Source organism: Furipterus horrens, unplaced genomic scaffold (assembly GCF_987537825.1).
Source record: "Furipterus horrens unplaced genomic scaffold, mFurHor1.1.pri manual_scaffold_2, whole genome shotgun sequence".
Classification (NCBI taxonomy): Eukaryota; Metazoa; Chordata; class Mammalia; order Chiroptera; family Furipteridae; genus Furipterus; species Furipterus horrens.
This window is the reverse complement of record NW_028327172.1, coordinates 4,378,046-4,403,043: the sequence shown is the minus strand read 5'-3', so window position 1 is coordinate 4,403,043 and position 24,998 is coordinate 4,378,046. Positions and strand designations below refer to the sequence as shown.

Here is a 24,998-nt window from a genome sequence, read left to right as displayed (position 1 = left end):
TGTCAAACGGAATCGCTCTTGTCGTAAACTGTCAGCACTATATGAGGTGAAGGGGGAGAGCGTTGCTGTCCCTCTCCGTGTCTTACTCTCCCGTTCTCCACCTTCTCCAGACCGCAGGAAGTCCGTGGCGGAGGCGCTACATAGTATGGAGTAGACAGAACCCTCTGCCTTGTTTCCCTGTGCTCTTCAACTACCACAGAATTCGAAATGAACATGAATTATAGCAAGAGAAAAATCTTCCTTATATTTAGGTCCAACTAATTTATTTTTTTATTCAATAGTTTCTTCCTCCATTTATACCCTCTGAAACAGAACTTGGTAGTCATAGGATCTTAAGACTTGAAGAGACTGCTCATGGTTTTTAAGTCTGTTTTCCTACTCATGTCCAGAATTATACCTTAGATTAGAATATTTTTTTATTCTTTAATATGTGCAGGAAACAAAACCACCACTCCACATATTTCTTTTTTCTTTTTGCCTTTTTTTATTGTTCTTTTACAGTTGTCCCATTTTTTCCCCTGTTGCTCTCCCCTCTGCCCCCCGTCCACATATTTATTTAGTAGCCTTCTAGTACCATACATTCCTTATAGGTAGTCATCTTGTTATCATAGATCGTGGACACATTTCCCTGGGTGATGTGATTATTTAAGAGAGAGAGGAAAAGGTCCATTAATATTTCTTTTGTGTTTAGAAAAGAGTGTTGGAAAAAAAAAAAAAAAGAAAAGAGTGTTGGAAAATAAGCAAATAGTGAATTTCACTAGATTCTTCCTAGGAGAGAAAGGTGTCCTAATGTTTTCTCATTACTCCTATCAAACAGTAACCTCAGACCTTTTTCAAGGGACGGTGTAGCGTGTCTGGGAGAAGTCTTTAGTATCATGAGGCCAGTTTTAGGTTATTTGTGATTAAGAAGCCCCCTCAGTTCTACTTCTACCATGCTGATCTTTGAATGGTGTTGGAAACCTCTGCTCAGATCCATAGAATAATTTAATGGATGAAATACATTTTTGAGAACATAAAATTGCCACTGTGGCAGTAAAAGCAGGAGCCATGATGCCATTCATGAAATACGAATTTGTCTCTGTCTACTGCTTGTGATTCCCTGAGTGGGAATCACAAACTCCAACAAAACTGATACGGCGGGTTATATGGTTATGCTAGAGACTATAAAAGGAATTTTGAATGCCCTTTTAAAGAACTTCTTAAGAGGGAAAAAGCTAAATTTGTCTTACCTGTTTTTTGACAGTAGACCAAAATTTGGTACAACTCAATTACTCTGCAACAGAATCCATCCTGTTCTAGGACATCCAGTAACGCTTTTCATCCCTAATGACGTGGCTGGCACAGACCTGTTGGGAGGGCTGATACTGACTCCGGCTGCTGCTGTGTGTCCCTGTCCGAAGATCTTTTCCAACCAGCTGAATAGGATTTCTTCAGTTTCCATATCCTTTTCGTGACAGAATCCATATAATTGTCGTTGAAAATGAATTGTTATGTCCCGGTTTTAGAAAAGCCTTTAGCATATAAACTGTGTGTCCAGAAGGCAATATGATTTGTATAAAAACAAAAATCCAATGTGAAAGCCAAGCTTGAGAATTTTTCCAAGACACTGAAAACTGTAAGATGTGCCACGTGTGCCGCACGTTTCCCATTGTCCAGTATGACTAGAGCGTGGAATGAATGGGCAGAGGCAACATTTGAACAGTTAATGGCTGAAGCAGCTGAAACATTTAAAAGCTCAACAGTCAAGCAGGATAAATAAAAAGATATCCATACCTGTAAAAGATTAAAGACAGAGACAAGTCTTAAAATCAGCCAGGGAAAGACAGATTATCTTCTAAAGAGAAACAAATTGACAGCTCACTTTATCATGCCAAGAGCAGGTAGTAGAATCATATGTTAATATCTAGAAATAAAATAATTATCAACCTCGAATTCCATACCCAGTCAAAATATCCCTCAAAGTAAAAGGTAATGAACTTACCTATAAATTATATTAATGTTGTAGTCCATACAGTAAGAAAAAATAATTCAACTGACTTTAGAATTTAGGGTTTTGATTGTACATTCTTGATGGCATATCCTCTAAGGATGAAGTTAATGGCAAATAACTTTTAAAATTTATTCAATGTCTTGATTCTTGATAGTCATGTTACTATTATATTGAAATTTTTGTATGTATACTTATAAAACAAATAAGTAATTATGTTAACATGGTTAGGAACAAAAAATTTTAGCATAAGAGAAGATTTATGAGTATAAATTCAAAAAATGGAAAAAATTAAAACAATCTTAAAGTGGAATTGAAAATACTGTTGTGACTCACTAATTTGTCTGACTTTTAAAATTATATATTTTTTAGTTCTGTTCACTGAAAAAACCTAGAAGCAGTGAGCACTCATGACACCCAAAATGTGTTCTCTAAGTACCATTGCTCGCTAAAAAAGAGAAATGGCTGATTCTAGGTCTAAAATAGAAATGAACAAGACAAACTGGATATCTTGTTGGGCCACAAAGCAAGGAAGCTATCAAAGGCCCATAAGATTATGTCAAAAGGTCTTAGAAACTTCCACTTCCAGCCATTATAGAATAGCAGGGACTGGATTTAACTTCCCACTTTGAACAACTAAAAAATGGACAAATTATATTAAACAATGGTTTTCATATATTACACAACAGGTAGTGTAGGATATTGGATCTGGAAAGAGGCTACACAAAAAAGTGAACCCTGTGATTGCCCCACCAGACTTCCTAGAGGGGGTTTCCAGGCTACAACACAGGGAAGGGATGCATCTGGTGAATCTCTCTTTGCTGCCTCAATTTGGCAACCTCCTGTGCTTGTTTCTGTCTATTAGGTAGAGCTGCTTTGACTCTGTGTGTTAGTAGCATGGCCTGTGTAGCAAAATGCCTATAAATTGTGTGGGGTGGAGCCTTGGGTAATTGCCAGGGCAGGGCCATCGCCTTCACTGCTTTGTGGCTCTTTTTGTGGTGGGGGCTCAGAGAGGGGACAATGTCACTGCCTGACTTCTGGCAATTTGGCACCTGCCCCTGTTTCCAGTCACTTCACCCACTTGCCATATGTAACTGGCATCCTTCCAGTTGCTGCCCTGGGGTTTGAATACATTCTAAGACCATGGGAGCCCTTTAAGTGGTGAAAATCTGGCAGTTTCTTCCGCTGCCCCCACCCCCACTGGTTTTTACAGCCAGAGGTAATGGAGTTTAGTCTTCCCAGTGCTGGAACCGTGGGCTCTGTGGTCTGGCCTGGGGCTGGGATCGCTTGCTCCCAGGGTATCCCTTCTGATTTTTATCCATCACATGTGACTGTGGGACTGCCTGTTCCGCCACTACCGCGTGTCCGAGCCACCATGCCTCTCCACCCCGCTCTGCAACGCCACCCCTCCTGTCTATTTGGATGAATGTGGCTTCTTTCAGTCCTTGGTTGTCTGACTGCCATATAGCTCGATTGTCTGAGGTTCTGGTTGTTGTTTGTTTTTGAGGTCTAGTTGTAATTCTTTCTATGGTTGTGTGAGGACGCGAAGCACGTCTGCCTACGCCTCCACCTTGACCGGAAGTTGGAGCCACATCTTTAATGTAATGAAAGAAAAAAAGAAAACTTTTAACCTGGAATTTTATACCCAGATAAAATATTTTTGAAAAATGAAGGCAAAGTAAAGACTTTTTCAGGTATACAGAAGATGAAAGACTTCATTACCAGCAGTCCTGTGTTATAAGAAACATTAAAGGAAATCCTTCAGGCAGAAGGAAGATAATACCAGATGGAATTCTGGATGTACTCAACTAAAGAGGAGCACTAGTAATAGTAACTGTCTTGGTATATATGAAAGATTTTTGCCCAGTTTTTAAAATCTTCTTAAAAGATAATTGTTGAAAGCAAAAATTGCAACAGCATATAAGACTTATACCATATGTGGAAGTAAAATTGTGACAGCAACAGGAAGGTGAGGAGGGGACAGAGGGAAGTGTATTGTTGAAAGACCCGTACTGTGTGTGTGTCAGCTGTTACAACATCACTTGGAGGTAGACTATGATAAGTTATTGCTGTATATTATAAAGCCTCAAACACTCCCTAAATTAATACAACAAATAGTTATAAGAAAAAAAGGGATAAGTGGAATTATAAATTATATCCAATCCAAAATAGAATCCAAAGAATAGAAAAGAGAAAAGAGAAAGCAGAATGCTAGGAACAAATGGAAAACATTTAACAAGATGGTATATTTAAATCCAGCCATAGCAGTATTCTTATTAAATGTAAATGGTTAACCCGACTGAAAGGCAATCACGTATTTTGACTCTTCAGCTACTCCACTCTTATTTTGAGTTTGAGCACCTCGAAGCTCTCCTGGCTCTAAAGAGTGAATGTGTGTTGGCCTTAGCTTATGTTTTTAGATTTGTGATGGACACTTCTTTATGGGCACTGCCAACCTTTGTTCTTTTGTGACTTTTGATAATGCCCAGTGCCTACTGGGTAAGAATTTTAATCTTCACATTCAGTGCCTTGTGTTTATCCTATTAAAAAGATGAAAACAAAGAAAAGTAAAGGAAAAATATATTATGGTCTCTTTGGTTCAGGGGCAAAAAGTGTTAGGCAGTAGTTCATAACTGGGCAATTTTGCTTTCAGATGACATTGGCAATGTCTGGAGACATTTTCGATTGCCATGAATGGAGGGAGGGGTAGAGGCCAGGGATGCTGCTGAACATCCTACAACGCAGGACGCGGCGGGACACAGACAACAAAGAATTACTTTGCTTAAAGTGTCAGTTGTGCTGAGATTGAGAAACCTTGGGTTAGGGAAAGGATGAGAGTGGAAATGGGAAGTCAAGAGCAAGGAAGCCATCCCAGGGGCTTGTCCTTCTTTGTCTTGGTTATGGGGTTAGAGAAGGTGAGGAGTTTTCTTTCCAATTGGAATATACTCAAATACTTACTGGAAAATATTCCTTTGAATATACTTCTATGCTAGCTTATATCACATTGTATTACAGTTTACTGGTTTTTACATGTGTCTCCCATACTATATATATATGATAACTTGAAGGGAAGTATTTAATCTGAATATTTCATCTTTGCATCTCCAGAACGTAGTACACTGTTTAACTGGGGTGCCACTCAATCTGTGATTGGATGAGTGGGATGAATAAATAACTAATTGTACTAATACTATACCTGTAGCTCACACACATTAAATGCAGAATAAATTTCTGAGGATCTAGTGGATCTACCTCTGGTACCTGACACCTGTCTTCAATGTGTAAAGGGCTTAATACATAACTGCCTTGCACACTAGTTTATTTCTGGGTGTGTGAACCAGGTTAATGTTATGTTTGTTTTATGCAAATGAATTCATATTCATAAAAAACTAAAATTTGCAAGTTTTCTTTAGCACCTATACATATTTCTGTATGGACCTTCAGGTCTGCCTCTGCTACTGCCAGGCCAGGAGCAGTCAATTACTGCCATCTTCAAAGATATCTCTCATTTCATTGACTGGAAGAAATACCACTTGTGTACGATGCCCAGCGTGGACCTCAATTTGGAGAGAGGTATATCTCCGTCTCTTAGCACAGGAATAAAGAAAACTGGAGACTATCAGAAAAATGCAAGGAAATATAAGTAGCAGGTGTAAGTTTGAGATTCGCTTGGAGTGAGGCAAACGGTGTCTAGAGGGAGTGCCCGTCAGAGCCTAGCCGTTTCCCATTACATGGTGATGCTGGTTCTCCTCTCACTCCTTCTTTTGCCACCTCTGTTTCTGGTCCTCTTGAAGTAACCAGTGGCCTTCATCTTCCAGGGACTCGTTCAGAGGGTTTCTGTTGTACCTTAATCTGTCCGTGCTGGGGTTTTAGAAAGGTTAGTAAGGGAACAATTACATTTTTGAACTATTGTGGAAGAGAAATGTTTCCTAATGAGGTGAGAAAATCCCACATAAAATTACTTAGAAAAAATCAGAACACCACATAAATACAAGGCAGCAGGATAAATCTCATAGTAATAAACCTAGGAACCTGGCTGTAATATTCATGTAGCGCCTACCCAATATTAGTTTTGGGTGAATCATGTTGGAAGTTGGATGCTTAAAAACTGGACTAACAAATAAGACTGTGAAATAGGTATATGCAGCTGTGAGTTGATGTCTAGGAAGTTTATGGTCTTGAGCTTGACTGTTGTTAGCTAGACTCCTTGGACATTTGGAAGGTAGTCTGGTCATCTGGATCCCGAGGAAGATGACCAAAGCCTCCTGAGATGGGGCAGTATCTCAGGGGAGTGATAGAATCTTCATCTAGGAAGTAAGCCTTAGAGTAAGGCTCCTTTTTGAAAGTAGGCAGTTATTCCAGAGGGTGGACTGAAAGGAGGGTGTCCTTGGACAGGGTCCCTGGAGGTAAGTGGTTTTGTGAAGAAAGAATGTTTGGTTTTAAGAGGATGTCATGTCATCAGGATTTTTAAATCTCTAGGGCTCTCCATGTCTTCTGTTCACTTTCCCTTTTATTTCCAGGCTTTGTTGGTTTCTTTTATTTTTTTGCCAATTTATGATGCCTGAACTTTCTCAGTTAGCTTTGGAAATGAGTGATGTAGAAAATGTCCCCTTGTCTTACTTCTTACTCTAAAGGACAGACCAGGAACCCAAGGTACTTCTCTATGTGGAGCTGGGTGAAATTTAGGACTATCCTGATTATATTGTAAAGGACCAAGGTACTAGAAAGTGACCACAGGATGTCAGATTACTTGGGAATACAAATATCACAGAGTATTGTGATTAAAAGCAGATTTTGGAGCCAGTCCGGAACTGTCTCACAGCTTACTCTTTCATGTTGGGCAATGTCTTTAACCTGTCTGTGCCTCTTGTCTGTAAAAGGGCCTAAGAATAGGTCCTACGCCATAGTGTTGTGAAGTCTAAATGCAAAGAATATAATAGGTTACATGGCATGTAGGGGGCTGGTTTGGCTCAGTGGATTGAGCGTCGGCCTGCGAGCTAAGTGTCGCTGGTTCGATCTTCCAGTCAGGGCACATCAGAGAAGGAAAACTCTGACTCCAAAAAACCTCCGCTGCCTTGCGGCATACCTCTTCAGGGGAAAGGCTAAGGGAGTAAACCCCGACAGAAAATCCGGAGCCGGAGTCCCTAAGGCGGTTTGACGTTGTAGTCAACACCGGCAACTCCTGCGGCGCACCTGAAGCCAAGCTGTATTGACTCCGTCTTTCCCTTGGACCCTTCAGCTGCGAAGAGAGGGGGGGTCTGCTGCATGGGCAACAGCAGACCCTCCATATCACCCTGCCCAGGCTCTGTAGCTTCAGCTTCACTGGAGAGGACACTCCAGCGTCATCACAAGATGTCGACTCAACACGGGAGGAGACAGATATCGTGTCACTCCCGAGTCGGACTGCACAGCCATTCTCGGCGGTGCAGATAGACTCTTAAGAAGCTACACCATCGTCTCTCGAGACGGACAGCTGCCTACGACATGGCATGTAGTAAGCATTCCATACAAGTTAGCTGTTATCATTACTCAGGTTTGACTCTGACCTCTTAGTCACAATACTTAACTTTAGAAAGTTTTATAAGGAATGCATGAATTTACTGTATCATGCTTCCCAGTAAATGCTGGGGAGTGCTGTTTGGTTTGTATTTTGCACACCTAGCTGTTGTTTTGATGTCCTTCCTGTGAATCACTATTATTTCGCTTCTATCCTGTGGACAGAGAAACAGATTCAGGGGAAGAAGTGAGTGTTCAAATTTAGATCTATCTCAGATCCTTCTTTGTTTCAGGTATAGGTTCTTTATTCAGGTAGCGTTTTGAGGGCTTTACTTACATTAGTATACTATGTGATCTCTTGTCCCCTAGATACGGTGCTTCCAGATGTGAGTTTCCAGGTGGAATCCAGTGAGGGGGCTCAGTCTCAAACTATGGACCCTCAAGGACAAACTCTACTGCTTATTCTCTTCGTGGATTTCCACAGCGGATTTCCAGTCCAGCAAATGGGGCTCTGGGGTAGGTGTGAGAAAACGGGTATGCTTAAATGTTAAGAAAATAAAAGAAGACTTTATATGATGCACATATCTCAGATATACAGTATTCCCTCACTTATCATGGGTATTACATTCTAGACACCACCACCCTGTGATAGGTGACAATCCGCGTAGTAGGAACCTTACGTTTATTTTAGTATTTATATATATTTTAAGGCTTTATAAACCCTTCCCACACACTTATAAACCGTTCCCAGTCCCTTATTAATCTTTCCCAATCCCTTATTAACCTTTTCCACACTTTTATAAACACTACTTATGTTCTTAAACATATTCTACGCTCTTAAACCTACGTAACTTTAACAACATACGTATACGGTACCACAAAATCCCGTAATATAGCGAAAAATCCGCGGTAAGTAATTAAATATAATATTTTAAAAATCCCGTGATACAGTGAGGCAGCGATAAGTGAACCGTGATATAGAGAGGGACTGCTGTATTTCTGTAGAATAAAGAATTTCAATAAAGAAAAACCTTGCTTCAGTAAAGTTAGACAAATGCTCTGTGGAAAAGATCTGTATCTTGAAGCATCACTTAAATGATGACATTTCTAGGTTTGGTGACCAAAAATCAGCAGACACTTCCTCTAATGCTCCCTACAGGGTATATTCCCTTGGATGGGTGGTTTTCACCCTTAGCTGCACAGTATATTACCTGGGTAGCTTCTAAGAAATGCCCAAGCCTCAGCCTCAGAGTTTCTGATTTCCTTGGGCTGGGGTGGGGCTCAGGTATCAGAACGTTTTTGAAGCTTTTCAGGCTTGAGAACTGTTCACTTCCCTACTGCTTATCCAGCTGGGATTAAGAAATGCTACTGGATTTCCATGAGGAGCTGTGTGAGTGTGCTGGTGTGAACAGCACTCTGTGATGGCGGTGCAGAGCTCCGACAAGGGAGAAGTTGTCCCTTAGGCACAGAAGGGGGAGCCTGGGGCGTTTATCTGACAGATGGGTGATGACCTGTTGTCCGAAAGGTTCTCTCTGTTAGAGGTAAAGCAGGGTTTTCACTGTTTTCTGGTCCGTGAAATACATGCATCAGAGTCATCTGGAAGATTTGAAAAGGTGCAGCTATTTTGCTATAATGTAAAAATCTGGCATGGCTTAAGTATTTTGCATTTTTAACGAGATTCTCAGGTGATCCTTAAATATAGTAAAGTTTGAAAACCACTGAGTATAAGTGGGAGTTGACTTACACATTTTAACCCAATAAATCTGGGACCCAAGTTTAAAAGTGTTTCTCAATGTCCTTCTAAACGTCGAAGGAAGTAGCAAGAAGCAAAGCTTATAAACTTTCGGGGAACGGTTCGTAACCTTTCTTTCGGTGTTCCTGGAATGTTTCTGAGTTCCTTCTCTGTGGGCCAATGCTTTTGCTTGGGATTCTGCTCTCAGAACATCCTGGGGCCGTTTGATGTGGCCCTGCTCGCACCGGGTCACCAGAGGAACGAGACAGCCCGCAGCCCCGATCAGAAGAGCTCACGCTGACTGGGGCCAGCTATCTGCTGAACAAGCCTCGTCAGCTGTGGGACCCTCCTGCGGCCTGCTCCCCATGCCCCTCCTGTCTTTCCCCAGCCTGTGCGAGTGCTTTCCTGGGCTCTGGCTTGCAGCTCTTCATTTGAGGAGCTGGTGTTCTATGGTGTCCCCCTGTTCCACTCATTAAGGCCCTTCCAAGTCTAAAGACCCCCCCCTTTTTTTTTTGAGACCTGCTGACAGGAACACCATATTCAGTCTTCCTTGTGATGACATAAAGCCTGATACCATGTTCTGAATCCTATTGAACGTACCTTACGAACTCAGATCCCTCCGAAACCAGTGTTCCCTGTCATTCTTGTAGTACCGTGATAGTGTGAACACCTCTGTGTCGCTTGACTCTAAAGGCCTGCAGCATCTCAGGTACTATTCAGTATGAGATTAAACAGGAATACATTACTGCATTAATGAAAAGTACCTTTGCCCTGGCTAGTGTGGCTCAGATGGTTGGAGCATCGCCCTGTAACCAAAAGGTTGTGGGTTCAATTCCTGGTCAGGGCACATGCCTAGGTTGTGGGTTTGATCTCTGGTCCCAAAGCCTCCGATCCCTGGTCCGGGCATGTACAGGAGGCAACCAATTGATGCTTCTCTCGCACATCGATGTCTCTCTCTCTTCCTTCTCTCTGAAAGCAATGAAGAAAGGTCCTCCGGTGAGGATTAAAAAAATTTTAATAGTATTTAAAAAAATTTCCTTATGCATCTGGTAGTTTAGGATTAGGCTTTGAAGATGATGTGCTGTGAGGGTGGGTAGGTACAGGTATATGGATAGAGATAGTCATTTTCTCGTTTTCTCTCCTTTCTCATATCCTTGAAAGCTTTCTCTAGTGCTCCTTTTCAGAAACAGATTGGGCAGAACTACAGTCTGCTTCCATGTGTCTTAAAAAAAACCACCCAATTGGCCTTCTGCCCACCTCGTCATGGTAACTTTGCTATGATTAACTCATTATTTTGCCACAGTGTTAAAGGCATCTGGTGGTATCCGCAGTTTTAGGAACAAACTTGTAGCTTTTTAATTAAATGCCTGCTTTTAAAAGAGTTCTGAGTTCTTGAGGCTATTCTTAGGACCAAACTGTGGAAAATAGTAATCCAGATGATACCGTCATAGCAATGGCAATGCTTCCCCCTTGAATATTGCAATGTACATTTCAAAACACTTCATCTATGTTATCCCAGCTTATTTGTACAAAATAGCCACGAGAGCAGGTGATATAAAGCCCTTTTCTGTATTGAAGTGAGAAAAACGAAGGGACTTTGTCACCACTCGTTGGGAGTAGAATTGACCCTGGAATCTCTGTTCTCCTGACTCCAGTTGCAGACCCCCTTTGAGCAGACCACATATTCCCTTTCCTGCCAGTAGAGCATCATGGTGCCTGCCTCATGGTAGAAAATGCTCTCCTGACTTGCATTTTTAATGCAATCCTGAGGGAAGCCAGCCAACCGTGGGCTGCTTCACCATTGTACCTTTGAACAGACGACCCAGGGGAGAGCAGAAAAACACCGAAAAGAGATTAATTAAGAAGCACTTTGGGCATGGGCCCCGTAGAGTGGATTTGTTGTCCTGGGTCGCATCAGGACCATCAGTGCTCGCTGTTGCTGAGGACACGTTTTGCCCGTCACTCTCGCACGTTAGCTCTTCTGAATGAGGCTGAGTAGTGGTGCCTGCGGTTACTTTATCGGGGACCGTCTCCCATTTACAAAGGGCCTTAAACAGAAGTCTTCAGAGTCACAGTTGTGAGGCCTTTTTCTCTGCCCCAGCACGTGTGAAAGGACTGACACTGACAGGGACGGGCTTGCCGCGGCAGGCGCTCAGGGGTGCAGTGGGGGGCACCGGCACCCTTGGTGGTAGTGTGTGGTATGTATTCGTGTTTCTCGTGTGAATTCCACAGGGCCCTGCATTTGTTTCTTCAAAATTAATGTCATCTTCACTTTAGTTTTCCTGAGCTTTCTCTCATTTGTGAGTAGGAATTGGGTGAGTTGGTAAGTTGCTGGGGTTTTTGTTTTTGTTGTTGTTTTTTGTTTTGGTCTAAAATAATTATTCATGGGTGGGCAGAAGTAAACTAGCGGAGGAACAGCAGCTCTGAAGTGGTCGTGCTCACTCAGGGTCACCAACATCCTCTCCCCCTTTAGGAGTCCACACTTTGCTCACAACTCACCTCAGTGCGATCCTCAGGGAGAGCCGCCACATGGTGCCGGATTCCATCCAGCTTGCCGTGGACCGGGCCTTGGAGCAGCACCACCGAGCTGCCAAGGTAACGAGAAATTCACAGTTTTCTTTCTCCTGCCCTCTCTACCAAAGGGGCAGCTAGACTGTACGGCAGGCAGGGCCCGAGACCCTGTCCTTCCTAGTGCTGCTTCCTTTCCTCTTTCCTCCCCGGAGCTGACCCCGTACACTGCATCTAGCCCAGGAACCCAAGCTTTCACGCAGACGGGCCACTGGAACCAGCCTGCTTAGTTTTACTTCCCAGTCAGGAAGTTTGTAAATAGGGATAAAATAGTAGAGAAAAATGGCTCATAACGCGCCCCCTCCGTGCCTATGGGCCTCCCTTTCCCACACATGCTTCTGGAGCTCCTGCTTCACCGAATCCGCCGTCTTCCTCCATTTTGTAACCATCACGACGCTCTTCTTCTAACCTCACTTTCTGCATTCCTTCAGCCTGAGCACTTTTGGTAACACATTTCCCACTTCATATGGTCCCCTTTTCAGGGAAAAAGCACACACTAAGAGACCAAAGCTTAAAGCTTTTAAAATCATAAGTGTATCTGTTTTACAGACCAGTGTCTTGTTGATTGTCTTTTCTGAGTGTGTCTGTCAGTGTGTCGTCCTTACGAAGGGAGAAAACATTCTTTTTTACTTATTTCAATCCCTGAGCACCCTTTGCATGTCATGATCTCAGGAACTATTGCTGATGCAGGAAAGATGGTGGCAGTCTTGCTCAGACTGAAACCTTTGGCTCCTTTGGGAAGCTCTCAGCCAGCAGCTTGGGATTATTATAAACTGTGGGCTCCGCCTTACTTGTGTTGCTGTCTAGGCTCGTCAGAAACTGCAGACCGCGCTCTCCGTGGCCGTGAGTTCCGTTATGAGCATCGTGACCGGCAGCACCAGCCACAGCTTCCGAAAGATCTGTTTTCAGGCCCTTCAGGTTAGTGGGAGGTTGGGAATACTTTCAAGCACCAGGGCTTTAATGACCTTCTACCTTTCTTAGTAATATGTGCAGTGCTTTTAGGAACATTATTGAATTAGATCTTATTGTGATCTTATATAGTACCAGGCCGGTGGTGTCTTAAGAAATATTTGTTGAATAGATAGATAGTGGTGTGTATACTATTTTATGAGAAAATAGATTATTTAAATTTTTAATTCCTTTAGGTCAGGCAGCTAGTTATGAGCAGAGTTAGGATTAGATCAGTGATTCCCAATTCCCTGTTGAATGTTCTATTACCTACTGGTGACAGAATACATTGGAAATACTGAGCAGCCTTAAGGCAGTATGGAGTGATATATAACAAGTTTGGGAATCAGAGGCCTAAGTTCAAATCTTGGCTTATTTATAATACTTATTAGCTATATGGATTTAGGCCTGTACTTAACTTCCCTGAGCTTCATCTGTAAGTTGGAAAAACTAATAGTACCTCGGAGAGTTACCATGTGGGTGAGGGCTAAATGCAAGTGCATAGCACGTGGTGGGTTCTCATAAATGTTAATTTCCTTTCTTTTAGGAATGTGTGCTATTTGGTATTATCAGTGGGATAATCCATTAACTCCATGTCTGTGGCTTCATTTATTTAAACATTTTTTTCTTAAAAAGATAGTGTACACATAAAATTATAAATAATAACTTAAAAATTTTATGACTTTATTCATATATAATTTGACATTTTCCTGTTTCAGCAGTCTCAGAATTTGTATTGGTTACCTGATATTCCACTGTGTTGGTTTAATCTAATTTAATAAAGCATTTCCTTAGTGATAGATATTTAAGTTGTTCACATTCTTTTTGCCAGTATAAATAGTGCTTCAGTTATATCCTTTACTTTATGATGCCCTAACTGGCATGGCTCAGTTGGTTGAGCGTTGTCCGGCAAAGCAAAAGGGTCCCCTTTTTGATTCTGGGTCAGGGCACATGCCTGGGTCGGCCTGGTCCCCAGTTGGGGGCGTGTGAGAGGCAACACACATCCATGTTTTCCTCTTCCTCCCTCCCCTTCTCTCCAAAAATAAATAAAATAAAATCTTAAAAAATTTTTTTAATTGTTTAAAAATATCTTTAACTTTCTGAATTTCTTCATCCTGTGTACTTTTGATAATGTATTTCTTACTTCATATGGCCCCCTTTTCAAGAAAAAAAACAACCAGACTCAGAGACCAAAGCTTAAAGCTTTTTTTAAAAATAGTGTCTTATTGCTTGTAATTTCAGATGTCTTGCCTCTTTTGAATTATTTCCTAAAATAAATTTCTATAAGTGGAGCTGCTGGGTCAAAGAAGGTAACACCTTTATAATCTCGTGCATTTTGCCGTAGCTTCAGCTTTCTGGGTCATGTGGGCAGTATGGGGTGGTGGGAGTACTCTGTGGGCAGCTCTATGGTCATCCTATAAGACTAGCTAGCTGTAACATCTTTGGTTGGTCACTTCTTAAATTTCTGTTTTTTTAACTGTAAAACTAGGATGTTGCATTAGGTGATAATTCTGGTCCCCTTTAACTCTGCTACCCTACAATTTTATACTAAAAAGGAGAGGCTGTTACCCATTCCTTAGGCATGCAAACTGTATTATTTTGTTCCTAGTCCCCCTAAAAGACTTAACGGAGGAAAAGTTCTTGCATCAGTCTTATTTGTTCGGTGGGACATCTGCTCTCTTGGAACTTGTTTTAGAGGAGAGCAGTTTACATGCCCCCTCAGGAACAGATGGATCTCTGGGATATTTATCTCCTATAGAGGTAGGAGAAGAAAGGCCTTGCTTGACAGAGCTTGCTTACGTAACAGGAATTGAAAGAAATATAGGAGCCACTACTGCCAGAGTAATGCCAAGTGTCTCGGGCCTTCTTTCCACCTCTCTTGTGTCCATAGGAACTCACAAAACTCCCAACACGACATGAGTAGTGTCAGTGGTTTGCCTTCGTATTTGTCTCATCTTTCAATATAAACTTTTTCTGCATATCTCTCCTTTGGTTGCCAGTACTGGAACTGAGGACATTCTGTCTCTGGCCCGTTTTAGGCAGCTGACACGCAGGAGTTTGGGACCAAACTGCACAAATCGTTTCATGAGGTCATCCAGCACCGAGTTCTTCCCCACTGCTCATGTGAGGTGAAGCAGGTAATTGTGAAGTAATAATCAGTACTCTGGTGGAAATGCTCCATATTTATGTACGGGAGCCCCGAAGACAGGGTGGGTAGGTACAGGTGCTGTAGATTGCACAATCTGAGGTTAGCTTTTCAGCAAGGAAGCCTGTGGTTTAGAAAAACTTCATGAAACGCAGTATCACTTAGGGATTAAGAACATTGTTAGATGTTGCTTGATTTCTATTTCTGCCATTGACCAGTTGTGTGGTATTGTTATGGAAGCTAGTTAACCTTTCTAAGCCTCAATTTATCTGTAAAGTATTCTGATGCATACCTGAAGTGATTGTGAGGTTTGAATAAAGTAATGTATGGATGTAGGATGCTAAGCACATAGCTATTCTTATAATGGTGATGTTATGATAGAATTTTCTCGTTTAGTCTTGCCTAATAAAACACATACTTTCATCCATTCCACTTTTTGGATGCTGGAGATAAAGAGTTGCATTGGGGTCTCTGCCCTCAAGGTCTGATAGGTTCATCCAGTTTTGTGACAGGCTCCTCTAGTGAAATTTTGTATCTCAATTCCAGGTATAGCTGGTGGTAGTGTTCCAACTGCAGCCCATTTTTCTGACTCTTGGCTCCAATCAGTATGGTTGAATTTTCTGGAACTAAAGTATAAGATGAGTAAATAAAAAAGATTAAGGGCAAAATTATTAAACAGTGGCTTCTGGCCAAGATGGAATAACAGGACCTAAATTTACCTTCCTGCCTGAAATAACAAAAACTGGACACAGCATCAGAAACAGTGGTTCTCAAGATATTGGGCATCAGATGATGCGTGGGCTGGTCATTCCTGAGAGAGAGACAGAACAAATGAAGTAAACCCTGGGATTGCCTGAGCATGCTGCCTCGAGAAAGTGGAGGCCGTGAACAGGGAGGGGGAATCCAGGTAACGTTTAGTGGTCTCCCTGAGCTGAAAAAATGAAGCTGGGAATCCAGGGGCGCCAAAGCAGCTTGAGTTCTCGGGGCAGAGAAGAGAGAGCTGCACAGAGAGGGAATTCTGGAGATCTGCAGAGGCTCCTCCCTCTAGTATTGAGTTGAGTACTGATGAGCTCATTCATGCGAAGAAACTATCCAGGTAGAGAACCATCCAGAAAGATTAGAAGAAAAAATAAGAAGAGCTTACACAGGGATGACACAGAGAGAGGAAAGGCAGAATTTTGGAGACAATAGAAAGATCACTGGTTGCCTGGGGTTACAGGGGAAGGAGGAATGAATAGGTGGAGCATAGAGGACTTCTAGGGCACTGTAATGGTGGGTCCATGTCATTATACATTTGTCTAAACTCATAGAATGTAGGACACCAAGAGTAACCCTAATGTAAACTACAGACCTGGGATGATACTGTGTCAGTGCAGGTTTATCCCTTGTAACGAACGTACCACTCTGGGGCGGGGGGATGTGGATGTTGATAATGGGAAAGGTTATGCAGGTATATGAGAAATCTCTGTACCTTCTGCCCAATTTAGTATGAACTTAAAACTGATCTAAAAAGTTGTCCTTTAAAAAATAAGGCAGAAAAAGATGAAAAAGAAGAAAAGGATACAAAAGACAAATGAGACAAAAACAATGAGCAAGATGATATATTTAAATCCAGCCATATCAATTATCATATTAAATGTAAATGGTCTAAACAACCCAATTAAAGACAGAGATTGTTAGACTGAGTGAGGAAGCAAGAGCTAACTATGCTGCCTACTAGAATCCCACTTTAAATATAAAGACAGAAATAGATTAAAAGTAGAAGGATGGAAAAAGGTATACCATGCTTACACAGAGAGAGAGCGTGCGCACTGGAGAGGCGGTAGTAGTGTCAGGCAGAGTAGATTTCAGAGCAAAGAATGTTTCCAGGGATAAATAGGGTTATTTCATAATGATGAATATACATACAATGAGTAAAATATAATGTAGACAGTAGCCCTAAACATTCATGAAACACTTTAGAGAGCTTTAAAATACATGAAGCAAAACTAATAGGACTATAAGGAGAAATAGACAAATTCACAATTGTGTTTGGAGATTTCAACATATGCCTCAGTAATTGCTAGAACAAGTAGACGGAAAATCAGTACGTCTGTAGAAGTTTTGAATTAACGCTATGAATTAACTTGACCTAACTGATATTTATAAAATACTCTGCCCAGCCACAGCAGAGTATACTTCTTTGTTTTTAAGTACACAAGGGACACTTAGCAAAACAGACCATATTCTGAGCCAGTAAATATATCTCAATAAATTTTGAACAATCCAAGTCATATAAAATATCTTTTTGAACACAATGGAATTAAAATCAATAGCAAAAAGACACCTAGAAAATTCCAAATATTTGGAAGCTAAATGACACACAAAGAAGTCCATGGGTCAAACATAAAATCAAAAGGGAAATTAAAAAATATTTTAGTTTCCTTAAAATAAAAACACAAGTTAAAATTTGAGGGATGGAGCCAATGTAGCACTTAGAGGGGAAAATATCTATGTTAGGAAAGAAAAAAGCCTCAGGCTCTGGCTGGTGTGGCTCAATGTATTGAGCGCTGGTGCGTGAGAGGCAGCCACACATTCCTGTTTCTTTTCTTTTTTCTCTCTCTTCCCCTCTCTCTAAAAATAAATAAATAATCTTTCTTTAAAAAGTACAAATTAAAAAAAGAAAGAAAAAGGCCTCAAATCGATGACCTGAGCTTCCAACTTAAACTAGAACAAAAAGAGCAAATTAAATAAGTTAAAAGAAATGGTATAAAAATCTGAGTGGAAGTTAGTTAAAACAGAAAAACAATAGAGAAAAATCAATGGAATTTAAAGGTTGTTCATTGAGAAGATTGATAAATATTGAGCCAGACTAATCAGGATAAAAAGAGAGAAGGCATAATTGTCACTACCAGAAATTAGAGAGATGGTATCAGATATTAAAAGTATTTTCATGGAACATTATGAACAGCATTATTACTGTAAATTTGATCATTTAGATTAAATGGACAAATTCCTTGAAAGACATAAATTTTCAAAGTTCACTCAAGAAGGAATAGCTCTATATACCTGGTAGAATTATGTCTATTAAAGAAATTTAATTTTAGTTTAAAACATTACTGTATATAAATATTCATAATATTTACAAACTCTAAAAACTCAGTAAGAAAACAAGCAACCCAAATTTTAAATTGGCAAAAGATTTGAACATTTCACAAAAGGAGAGACAAAGATAGCAAATAAACATATAAATATACTCAACACCGTCAGTCATTAAGGAAAGGCAAATCAAAACCACAAGAAGATACTACTCCACACCTGCTTGGAGTAAAATAACTGACCATGCCAGGTGTTGGCAAGAATGTGGAGGAACTGGAACTCGTATACCCTATTTGTGGGAGTGAAAAATGGTGCAACCACTTTGGAGAACTGTTGGCAGTTTCTTAAAAAGTTAAATATACACTCATCACACAACCCTGCCATTCTCCTAGGTATTTATCCAAGAGAAATGAAAGCGTATGTCCGCACCACGACTCTTACACTGAGGTTCATGGCATCGCTGTCATACTTGTAACAGCAAAAAGCTGGAAACCACCCAGTGTCAACAGGTAAAGCGGACAGACAAGTGTGGTATATTTATTCAAGGGACTACTGCTCAGCAATAAAAGAAACGGACTATTGATACACAAAATAGCATGGATCAATCCCTACACAGCCATACTGAAAATTTAAAAACCTGGAAATTCAAGAGTACATACTGTGATTGCATTTATGTAAAATTTTATAAAATACCAACTAAGCAATAGTTACAGATCGGTGGCTGCTTGAAGATGGGCGGGAAGGGAGTTGGAGGGAGCTACTTTTAAGGGCAGAGGAAACTTTTGAGGGAGATGGATCTGTTCTTTGTCTTGATTGCGGTGATGGTTTCACAAGCATGTACATATGTCAAAACATCAAATTGTACATTAGATATATATACATATATGTGGTTCATTGTATATGTGCAAGGTGTATCTCAAACTTGTTATTAAAAATTACAGGCATTGTTTCTAAGAGAAGAACAGAGCCCTAAGCACTTCTGCCCTTCTCTCCGTCTCCTACTAGTTTGCCTGATTGGATGGGCAAGTTGAGGTGTCCAGGCTTGCAAGGGCCGCAGCATCTCCTCTATTTTCCCATCCTTTGCTTTGTAACTAGAAAGGCAGAGGACAGCGGCAAAGCCCCTGTAAATGCTCCCATTAGTACACCTTTTTCCATGGCTCCATGAATACTCTTACTGGTTTCCCTCCAACTTGGAAACCTGCTGCCCACAACTCAAAGCGAATGCCCATTGTATCAGTTTCCTACAGATGCTGTAACAAATTACCATTAACTTGGTGGCTTCAAAACAACAGAAACTTGTTTGATTCCCAGTCAGGGCACATCCCTGGGTTGCAGGTCAGGTCCCCACTTGGGGGTGCAAGAGAGGCAACCACACACTGATGTTTCTCTCCCTCTCTTTCTCCCTCCCTTCCTCTCTCTCTAAAAATAAATTTAAAAAATTTTTTAAAAACCCCAGAAATTTATTATCTCAGTTCTGGAGTCCAGAAGTCTGAAGTCAAGGTGTTAGCAGGGCCATGCTCCCTCCAAAGGCTCTAGGGGACACCCTTGGTTACCCCCTTCTAGTTTCTGTGGGTTAAGATGTTCCAGTTCTCTGCCTCCATCTCCACATGCCCTTTCCCTTTGTTTCTCAAACTTACCTCTGCCTTTCTCTGAACTCAGGACACCTGTCATTGGGTTTAGGGCTCACTCTGACTCCACAATGGTCTTATCTTGAGGTTCTTAATTACATCTGCAAAGACCCCTTTTCTGAATAAGGTCATATTCACGGGTTCTGGGGGTTAAGACTTGGCGATATCTTCCCGTGAGTCACTATTCAATTCACTATAGCCATCCACAGCTTTGAATTTCTATGGGTAGGTTCAGGCTAAGGTGCAGTGCTGTTGCCATAGGACCTGGGCGACATAGGCAGGATCTAGAAGTGTTTCCGGCTGTGACTTCCTTTTGCTTGGGCTTCTCTGACACCCTAGTGAGATCTCAAAGGAAGTGATCTGACCTCTTTTGCCCCATTCTGTTGCTATAGTGATGACTCATAGCCTCAGGGCCATTCACAGCCCAGTTAATTTGGCAGGTGGCTAATAAACCTGAAGTTCACTAACCTGTGCCAAGATTTCCACTTCACTCTCCACAAAGACCCTGTGAGGTAGGTTGTAGTTTTCCCATTCTATGGGTGAAGAAACTGGTTAGAGAAATCTCTGATTTGCCCAGAATCACAGTCAATAAATGGCAAGGCTAGAATTTGTACTGAGGTCTCCTGGTGCTGAAGCCAGGTAGGACTCGATCGCAAGCCCAGGGAAGATTAGTAATCAGAGGCATTGAGTAGAAACCATGCTTCTCCACTTGAGATCATTACTGTTTCCCTCTGACAATGGCTGTTTAGTGATAACTCGCTAGTGGCACAAGAGTGACACCCAGTGGCTCCAGCTAAAAACTACAAGATGAATGGTAACAGGTCAAATTCTTTTACCTCTGGACCAATCAGTCCCTCAGTTTCCATTTCTAAACAGGTAAAATAGCTGTCCTCTGGAATATAGAATAACATTACCTACGGCTATTATATAGCTTATGGAGAATGGGAGGAATGAGAGAATATTGTTTCAGAGTTTTGTAGAATATATGCAGGGAAAGGTTATGACCAGGTGTTGGAATAGTGGACAGTGGGCCATGAAGCAGTAGACAAGATCCTCCAGGGTTTCATGTCGCAGATGTGTGTAGGGACTGAAAACTTCAACTAGAATAAGCAGGAGCAATAACAGGGAGGCAGCTTTCTAAGGAAAAATACTGTTATCCCCAGGGTGGGGGCGGAGTGGAGACCAGAACTGAATGTCTCATAGAGTGTAAAATCCAAGGACGTGTATCCTGAGGCTAGAGAGGCCTGTCTCCTTCGGGGAACCTGATGAAGAAGGGTGGGCGAGGCTCCTCTGGGGCTCAGAGCTTTCCATCTGAATGTGGGTATCTCCTTGGCGAGCCCAGTATCAAGATAGGAGGTTTGTCTGTTACATGAGATTTTCTTCTCTCAAAGAAGAAAAGAAGTGTTTGGAAATTTTCCTAATACTTTTCTTTTTTCGCATTTTGGGGCCATCTTTTTACCCCTTCTATATAATTACTTAGAAATTGAAACTTACTTTAGTAAACAATATATGGTAGAATGTGTATTTTTATTCAGTTATAAGTCATGCACCAGAAAACTTACCAATTTAAATTGTACAGTTCAGTGGTTTTAAGTATATTTACCACTAAATTCAAGAACATCTCCATCGTGCCAAAAAGAACTGCTGTACCTGATTTGTAGTCAGTCCGCATTCTACCTCCCATTCCCTGGCAACCATGACTGTACTTTCCATCTCTGTGGGTTTGCCAAACTTGGTATTTTATATAAGTGGAATCATGCAATAAGTGGCCTTTTGTGTGTGGCTTCTTTCACTTAACATGTTTTTAAGGTTCATTCGTAACATTAACAGTATTCATTCCTGGATAATATTTCGTTGTATGGATACACAGTAGTCCACCCTTTTCCTCCGGGGATACATTCCCAAACCCCCAGGAACCCTGTATATACTATGTTTCCCCTGTGCTTGCTTACCTTTTCACTTAAACAGATTAACCTATTTACTCATTAAGTAAAATAAGAGTTACTTGAACACCTAAGCACTGTGGTATGACAGCAGTCAATCTGATAACCTAGACTGCTACTAAGTGACTACGAGGCTGGGAGCGCATACAGTGTGGATACGCTGGACCAAGGGAGGAGGATCCACCTCCCGAGTGGGATGGAGCAGGACAGCATGAGATTCCATCACACAACTCAGAATGGTGTGCAATTTAAAACTTCTGAATTGCTTATTTCTGGAATTTTCCATTTAACATTGGACCGTGGTTGACGTGGGTAACTGAAACCACAGAAAGTGAAACCAAGGAACCAAACCAAGTGAAACCACATTTTATTTCTCCATCAGTTAATGGACATTTGTGTTAGTCCTACTTTTCGGCTATTATGAATAATGCTGCTATGAACTTTTTTGTGTGGCTATGTTTGTAATTCTCTTGGGTACATACCTAGGAGTAGAATTGCTGGTCAGTCATATAACTCTGTATTTAACTTTTTGAGGAACTCCCAAACTGTTTTCCAAACTGGTTGCACCATTTTTCTTTCCCACCAATACCATGTAAATGTTCCAATTTTTCCATATCTTCACCAACACTTGTTATTGTCTGTCGTCATAGTGGGTGTTAAGTGGTATCTAATGGTAGTTTTGATTTGCATTCCTCAACTAATGATATTGATCATCTTTTCATGTGTATGTTGGGCATTTGTATCTCTTTGGAGAAATGTCTATTCAACTCGTTTTTAAATGGATTATTTGTTATTTTGTTGAGTTATAAGTTCTTTATTCTGAATACAAGTCCCTTGTCACGTAAAACTTGCAAATATTTTTCTCACTCTTGTGTTGACTTTGCACTTTTAATGTTTAAAGAGAGGGAAAGGGAGAAAGAGAGGGAAAGAAAGATCAATGTGTGGTTGCCTTTTGCATGCCCTCAACTGGGGACCTGGCCTGCAACCCAGGAATGTGCTCTGACTGGGAGTCGAACCAGTGACCCTTAGGTTCGCAAGCTGATGCTCAGTCCACTGAGCCACACCAGCCAGGGCTGCATTTTATAGTGTCCTTTGAAGCACAAAAGTTTTTAACTTTGATGAAGAGGATATCTATTTTTATATAATTGTACTTTTGAAAAACAAATAGCTAGGAGGATTGGGTTCTGATCTTAGTACCTTTGTTTCTCTGTCCAAATTGAATCAAGTGTGGCAGGACTTTGAAAGGCTAGTGAGGACTATAAAACGTGCCCTGTGGCCAGTCATTTCTTGAGTGTTTACGCTGTGCAAGGTACTGTGCTAGATGTAGAGATGTAGGCATGATTAACCTTACCTTTCAAGGAATTTATGGTAGAAAAAAATGGACCACATAAAAATGAACAGAGGCTTACAGTGCATGCTTCAGAGCCCGAGGAGTGGGGCAGACAGTAGGTGGGTGACCAGAGTTCAGAGGAGGAAGGACATGCCTGGAGTAAGCTTCAAAGCTGTAGCACAAGTCAGTCTTGAAGGCTGGGGGCTGGGTAGGATTCACAGGAGCCAGGAAGAGGTGAAAGGGAGTGGCAGGTGAAAGTGGACAGCCCTGCACAGTGAACAAGGCCGCGAGGCCCATTCATGTCACTGGGACACGTTCATGCTTCTGCAACACTAACTCAGGACTTCTAATTTTCTTAAGCAACTGCTCCCAGAGAAAAATGATACAGAGGACAGACCAGAGAATGCACATGAGAACAGCAGCCTGGAGCTCCTCATAGGTAAGGTTTCAGCTTTTCAGGTGAGCTCTGGATCAAAGCTGGGAAGTAAAAAAACATGACTTGAAGGCTTTCAAACTGCGCCTTCCACCACACCGGTGTCCTTCTGGAGCGCTGTTGGCTCTCGCCACCACTGGGTGTTCTGGGGCAGCAGGCAGCATTCCATCTCAAAAGCTGGCATGACAGGACTAGAATTTCCTCCTAGTTTGTGCAGTTATGGATAGGTGTGCATGATGGGGGCGGGGCCCTGAAGCCATGTCTCTTCTTGATTATTAGTGTTGGTACCACAGCTCTCCCTAGTTTTGGTTACTAATCTGTTGGGAGCTCCAGAGGCTGCTTCTGGAGGTCGTTCCTGGGTGCAGACACCACCTCAACCTTGAGGTGTTATAGAGAGGTGTCAGTGTGTGTAATGTGATGGTGATTATACTGGTCTTTTCTCCCCCCCACCTCACCCCCAATACTTAAAATAGCACGCGGGCCCAGCAGAGGCAGGGATAGTGTATGGCTGGAAATAACCACAGCCAGCGGTGCCTGGACCTGTGTGGTGCAGGCGCCAGGCACTATTCTGAACTTTAAAAAATGTATTAATGCTCTTAATTCTCCAAGTAATCCTATGAGGTACAGGTGCCTTTATTTCCTCATTTTACAGATGAGGAAACTGAGGCCCAGAGATGTCAAACTTAACTCACTCAAGGTCACACAAGTAGTAAATGGCAGAGCCAGAATCCAAACCCAGGCAACCTGGCTCCAGTCTGTCTCTAAAAGGGCCAAACTAGCGGGGATGCACTGCCGGACAAAATAGTGCTTCAGATTTGGGAATCAGCCAGTAGGAAGGCTGCCTGTGGGCACTGCCCAGTGCCGCACGAGCAACTACGGGAGGCCAGCTTTCAGGCAGGGGAATCCGAACTTGGCAGGGAGGGAGGCGCCAGCTAGTGCAGCCTCCACGGAGAACCTGTGCAGGCGGTGACCAGTGGGTGCACGCCCCAAGAAAGGGCTTGGGTACGATCCCAGTTGCCCCTTCCCAGGCTTAGCTGAGGGGGATGGAGAGACCCTGATGCCATGCTGCAGCCCCAGCCTGAGCCTGAAGGCTAGGAGCTGCTGGGTTCGAGGGCCTCTGCGGGGGGAGCGCTTACAGAGCCGCGCCCCAGCCCCTCCCCTTCCGCCCAGGCTTTCCCCAGGGTCCTTAGAGCACAGGGCGGCGGGACCAGTACGCTCGTTTTCTCTTAGGAACCAGCGGGCAAGTAGAAAACAAGAGGCTCAAGAAGGGCATCCTCCGCGCGGAGGAAACGCGGGCTTTCCACTCTGCCAGGGCCCCGAATCCTTCAGAGGCTGCCCTGAGGCGCACGGATCCGCCCGAGGCCTCCCGGACCCCTAGCGGAAGCAGGGCGGGCCCCGGGAGCGGCCCGGAGGTAACCAGGCGAGGGCTGCGCAGGGGAGGGCTGGAGCCCGGCTGCCGCCGACGCGTGCTCAGCCCGGGCCCCCTTTCCTCCCGCAGGACGCGCTGTGGCTGCAGGAGGTCTCCAACCTTTCGGAATGGCTGAGCCCCGGCCCCTGAGCCAAGCCCTCTCCCCAGGCGTCCGCGCCGGCCTGGCCGACGCCGAGGCCACGTGTATTCTGTTGTTCAATAAACCTGCTCCCAGCGCGTCGGGTCTGTCTCAGTGTCGTGGGCGGGGCCCGCGGCGCCGCCGGATGACGTCACCGACGCG

At 42.6% G+C, this 24,998-nt stretch overlaps 1 protein-coding gene across 1 annotated transcript; it reads left to right on the top strand.

Annotated features, from left to right (window-relative positions):
• The first annotated feature begins 5,414 nt into the window (after window positions 1-5,414).
• TOP6BL (TOP6B like initiator of meiotic double strand breaks) lies at window positions 5,415-24,950 on the top strand. The gene is made up of 8 exons (XM_090257957.1): window positions 5,415-5,560; window positions 7,853-7,999; window positions 11,689-11,810; window positions 12,591-12,701; window positions 14,771-14,869; window positions 23,217-23,295; window positions 24,520-24,701; window positions 24,788-24,950. The coding sequence occupies exons 1-8, from the start codon at window positions 5,530-5,532 to the stop codon at window positions 24,845-24,847; spliced, it is 831 nt and encodes a 276-aa protein (XP_090114083.1). The 5' UTR covers window positions 5,415-5,529; the 3' UTR covers window positions 24,848-24,950.
• The last annotated feature ends 48 nt before the right edge of the window (window positions 24,951-24,998 follow it).